General features: G+C 34.8%; 1 protein-coding gene across 1 annotated transcript; it reads right to left on the bottom strand.

The window, feature by feature from the left end:
• Positions 1 to 2,675: 2,675 nt before the first annotated feature.
• On the bottom strand, positions 2,676 to 3,674 carry LOC126063679 (olfactory receptor 4A5-like). The gene has a single exon (XM_049862097.1). The coding sequence runs from the start codon at positions 3,672 to 3,674 to the stop codon at positions 2,676 to 2,678; it is 999 nt and encodes a 332-aa protein (XP_049718054.1).
• Between the last annotated feature and the right edge of the window lie 2,277 nt (positions 3,675 to 5,951).

Genomic DNA, 5,951 nt, shown 5'->3' with positions numbered 1-5,951 from the left:
GCTTAAAAACCACTGGCTAATGGAAGAAATCAAACAGGGAATCAAAAAATTCCTAGAATCAAATGAGAATGTAAACATATCATACCGAACCATTTGAGAAACAGCAAAGGCAGTGTTCAGAGGTCAATTTATAGCAATAAATGTACACATCAAAATAGAAAACACCAAAATCAAAATGTTAGCTGTACAACTCGAACAAATAGAAAGGGAATAGCAAAAAGAGGTCACAGTCAACAGAAGAAAAGAAATAGTATAGACCAGAAATAAATGAAATATCAGAAAAAAAAAGAAAGAATCAACAAGACCAAAAGTTTGTTCTTTGAAACAATAAAAAATTCAGCAAACCATTGGACAAGCTGACAAAAGAAAAACAGGAGAGGAAAGAAATAACCCAAAGAAGATGAGAAAAGAGACATTACAACAAACCTAACTAAAATAAAGAAGATCATAACAGAATACTATGAAAAATTGTAACCCAACAAATTTGAGAAACTAGAGGAAATGGATGAATTTCTAGAAACACACTACCTATCTAAATGAACAAAAACTGAGATAGAAAATCTGAAAAATGTGTAACAAGAGATAGAATGAGGTAAAAAAAAAAAAAAAAAAAAAAAAAAAAAATTCCAACAAATAAAAGCCCTGGCCTGGACAGTTTCACTGGAGAATTCTACCAAATATTCGAGAAGAGCTCACACCAGTACTATTTATTCAAACTATTTCAGAGCAAAGAAATGAAGGAAACCTCCCAAATTCATTCTATAAAACCAGTGAAACCCTGGTACCAAAGCCAGGAAAACACATACATTTAAAATATATAACAGTACAGACCAAATTTTATCTCTCATGTACATAAAAGAAAAATGCTTAACCAAATTCTAGCCGATAGAACTCACCATCATATTAAAAAAGTAATACACTACTACCAAGTGGGATTCATACCAGGTATACAAGGATGGTTCAACATTGGAAAATCAATCAACATAGATGGTTCAACATTGGAAAATCAATCAACATATTCCATCATACCAATAGGACTAAAGAAAAAAATCGCATGGTAACACAATTGACATTTGATAAAGCCCAACACTCCTGATAAAAACTCTCAATAAAATAGGAAAGTAGAGAAATTCCTCAACATAATAAAGGGCATCTATACAAAACCAAAAGCCAACATCATTCTCAATGGAGAGAGGCTGAAAGCATTCCCCCTGAGGACACAAACAAGACATGGAGGCCCTTTATCACCACTCCTATTTAACCTAGTTCTTGAAGTCCTAGCTAGAGCAATAAGGCAAGAAAAAGAAATAATGGCATATAAATTGAAAATGAATTGGTAAAACTATCCCTATTCACAGATGATATGATCCTACACATAGACAACACCAAATATTCCATAAGGAAACTACTAGAATAAGAAAGTCTAGACAATATGCTTTATGGATACATACATAGTTAAACTATTTTTAACTATGATTAAAAAATTAGGAATGGGATTGCTTCTGAGAAGAGGTGGAAAATGGCATCAGAGAGGCCCAATCAGGTAGTTTCAACGATTTCGATAATATACTAGGTAAGAGGCTACAAGATTTATAAAGAATTGCATATGTTGTTGGATATAGATGAAAAATTATACACTAAAACTTAAAAATATAAGTTCCAAAATCTTTCTTTTAGTTAGAAAAGCAAACTCTTTTTAAGCATAGATAATGTTCCATATTACACTGAGAAAATTCTTTCTGCTTTCTGGTTTTGGGCAGTTTCTGGATGGGCTGTAGGCTGAGAAAAAAAATTTTTTTAATAAAATTGAAAAAAACAAAATTTTGTTTTTACCAAAACAGATCATCACTAAGTCTCTCTACATAAAAAATATTTAAGTTTAATACAACTTTTAGGAAACATGCTGCTGATGCAAAATAACACATTTCTTTCCATATCTTCAATTTCATGAAGATAAAATCAGCAGCTCTATCTAATCTTTTCAGAATCAGAAAAAATGCACGTAATAACTAATGAGGAAAATATAAATATGTTTATAACTTAGATTAGTGTTATTTTTAAATCCAAAGTGAAAGAGTAGTATCTGACCTCTAATCAAGACTTAGAAAGAGTTTTCTTCATCAACCCCATCCCATCTATCAAAATTGTTCACTGATGGTGTCTCAAAACAAACACAATATCATATCCCACTAAAATGTGCAGAATTATAAATACATAGACATTGCCCAGAGGAACAGAAATAATCTTAAACACAAAATGCATAGTGGAGCTAAAAAAAGCTGTTGTGCTCATAGAATTATGAACCATAAAATTTTAAAAACACACCCTTGGCCTCAAAAATTTGTTCTAAGTATTGGCCAAATTGTTTTCTCATTAATTGGGATGATAGGAAATTTTCAAATGTAACCTGTTTTTTTTTTTTTTTGTCTTTTTAAAAGGAAAAAAATTTTTTCTAAGTTCTGCTTCAGTATATACTGAGAAAAATAAAATTATAATGTGAGCTTAGTTTTATTTTTATTTATAACAGGAAAAATACTTATGCCATTTATCCAGCCTCTAGAATGCCTCTATTAGTTTAACTGTAATGTCAAAGAATAATTTACTCTGCATTTTAGATGCCTTTGTATCAGTAAAGAGAAGTATTCGTAGAGAATCCATTGAATTGACTTAATCGTTCATTGTGATAATTTTTGTCTATTTCTTGCTTTAGAATTAGCAATGATATTTTCAGTGTGGATGCAAATTCTTATTCTACATGTGGTTAACTTTCTACTCCAGATTTTTTCCATAGCATTTTTCATCTCAGAATTTCTCAGGGTGTATATCAGAGGATTCAACATGGGAGTGATAACTGTATAAACCACAGTTATAGATTTGTCAATGGGAAAGTTGGAAACAGGTCTAACATACATGAAAATACAGGGAACAAAGAAGAGGACAACCACTGTGATGTGGGAGCTGCAGGTAGACAGGGCTTTGAGCCTCCCTTCCTGACTGTGAGTCTTCAGAGAGCGTAAGATGACTCCATACGAGATTAGTAGAAGGATAAAAATTGCCATACAGTTAGCTCCTCCATTGGCAACAACAGTGAGGCCTATAAAATAGGTGTTAGAGCAAGCAAGTTCCAATAATGGGTACATGTCGCAGATGAAGTGGTCAATAACGTTGGGACCACAGAAGGGGAGGCTGTACACAAAGAGAAGTTGAACCAAAGAGTGCAAAAAACCTCCAACCCAGGCCACCACTAGCAACAGAATGCAAACCTGTCGATTCATGATGGTCAAGTAATGCAGTGGCTTACAGATGGCCACATAGCGGTCAGAGGCCATTGCCACCAGAAGAAAGACCTCAGCACCGCCAAATAAGTGTTGTATAAAGAGTCGGCCCATGCAAGCTACAAAGGAAATAGTCTTTTTATCACAGAGTAAGTCTCCAATCATTTTGGGGGAAATAGTAGTGGAATAAACAGCATCCATGAATGACAGATAGGCAAGGAAGAAGTACATGGGAGAGCCAAGGGATGGGCTGACAATAACAGTCATGACAATAAGTAGGTTGCCCACCATCGTCACAATGTAGATGAGCAAAAACATGATAAATAACACTTTTTGGCCCTCAGGATCCTGAGTGAGTCCCAGGAGGACAAATTCTGTTACATTGTTACTGTGTCCCATTTACTCTTCTACAAGACCTGTTTCAAAGATGAGAACTCAGGAGAACAAGACCTGTAATGAAATCATGAGGACAATTATGAGTATGTCCATTAGGACATGGAGCACTTCTTCACTATTAATCTCCAAAGGTGGCTTATCCATAATAAACATTTAGAAATATCTACCGAGTTTCTTTTCCAAAGATCCCAATATGTCTTCCCTTAACAATTCTAGTCCTTCTTGGATGATTGCTTTGAGCCTACAAATAAGAGATTCTATCTCTAAATCTTAGTTGGTCTTGTATAGAGAAAATCAGTCAGAGGCCCTAGAGCCATTCATTCATTTAATAATCCTTCTTTAAAAAACGAGAGTGCTTGGCACCGAAGTCAACAATGACAGAGAAGGAAAGGATTTCTGCCCTCAAGAAACTTTTTCTCTGCTGTTGAAAATAAACACTAAACAAATAAATTGACATAGAATGAGTATTTAGAGTTGGTAATTTTTGTGGTGAGTACCTTCACAATATGAACTATATAGCACCAAAAATAACCCCTCTTCATGAATATCTCACTAAATATTATGATATTCCACTATTAGAAGTACTGTCCTTCCTGCCTCAAAGGTTGTTCCGTCTTTATGAATCTCTCGTTAAATTTGAAGAGTCTGGAATTTGAAATGTATCAGATAACCACAAAATTATTTAGCACATTGTTCTCTGTAGCAATTATTGGACACAGAGTGTTTATCTCTCCTTAAGGATCCACCAATGCTTTCCATTTCCTCTTTGCTTTTCCCAGAACTCTTAACACACTTTTATACTCTATTGACATACAGCCAGTACTTAGAGTTGTTCTATGTGTGTTAAGTACCCTTATAATACGATCTTATTATAAATTTAGTCACAAGCCTGTCTCAATTTATTCGTTGGAAAATAAAATAATTAAATTAGATGACTTCAGAATCCTTCCCAGTCCAACAGTCTGTGATACTATCAGTGAAACCCCACCTTATGTTATTCTCCTGGATATTTCTATTTACATAATTAAACAACAGTCTCCAAGCTCATCACTGTTACTTTAAAAATGCTAGTTAGTATTGAGACTTGATCATTACAGTGACCAAATAATGGTGAAGGTCTCTCATTCAGTGTGTACCTAATGATTTGACTTGATACAGTTAGGAGCATTGATGAGATCAAAGTTTTCCTTTGTTCTCTCTTACTGAAAAGCCTGCAAGCTAATGCTTCATCTGCAGAGTCTTAGCTGGAAAAGCTAAGGCCCAGGACTTCCTTGGAGAGAGAGAGTAGCAGTGATGAATAATGTGTACTCCAGAACAACACTGTCTGTGTAGGAATTCCACCTTCACCACTTACTATCTATGTCAACTTGGGCAACTTATTAAACCTCTTTGTGCTTCAGTTTCAAATTTGTAAAATGCGGATACTAAATGAACCCCAAACCAAACACAGTGCTGTAGAGCCGATTCCGACTCATAGAGACCCTACAGGATGGAGTAGAACTGCCCCATAGAGGTCCCGAGGAGCGCCTGGTGGATTCGAACTGCTGACCCTTTAATTAGCAGCAGTAGCACTTAACCACTATGTTGCCTGGGTTTCCAGGATACTGAATAGTACCTCTTAAATTTTGTGTGTGTTTTTGCATGTAAAGTCCCTAGAACACTCCCTGGAACCTGATAAAGAATCAATAAACAATAGCTTTTATTATTGTTCTTGAATGTTTCACCATGGATATTCCATCAAAACAAATCATCTGGATCTTTGTCAATTTGGTGATAACTGTATCACTTAGAATCTTACATACCTATAACTCACAAACACCCATTTTTAGGCACAGGATAAAACTGTACATTGTTGTACATGTGTAGTAATATCTAACTGTCATGGTATGTATACTGATAAAAGTTAAGCAGGAAAAAGGAAAAAATTGTGCCCATGCATCAGATGGACACCTAAAGAGTAGAAAATGAAAGAAAAGAATCAAATAAGGAAGCAAAGAAATTATATTTAAGAAATCAATATACACAAGCAATACAGATAACAATGTGTTAAGTGGGGATAGCATTCTTAAGAAATCTTCAGAAAGATATCTTCTAGTGAAAGCGTACTGGAAGGCTAACCTCTGAGGCTTCCCAGACTTACTCCAGAGTTTTCTTGGAAAGCCATTGCAAATAAACACAGAGCCCATCCTAGAAAATAATGGATAAAAAAGAAAATGAAAAGAAAGGAAGGGGAAAAGGGAGAAGAGAGGAAAAGAAAAAGAAAAGAAGGGAGGAGAGAAG

The sequence above is a fragment of the Elephas maximus genome, chromosome 20 (assembly GCF_024166365.1).
Source record: "Elephas maximus indicus isolate mEleMax1 chromosome 20, mEleMax1 primary haplotype, whole genome shotgun sequence".
Taxonomy (NCBI): Eukaryota; Metazoa; Chordata; class Mammalia; order Proboscidea; family Elephantidae; genus Elephas; species Elephas maximus.
The sequence above is the reverse complement of the archived record's forward strand: the minus strand, read 5'-3'. Positions and strand labels throughout refer to the sequence as shown.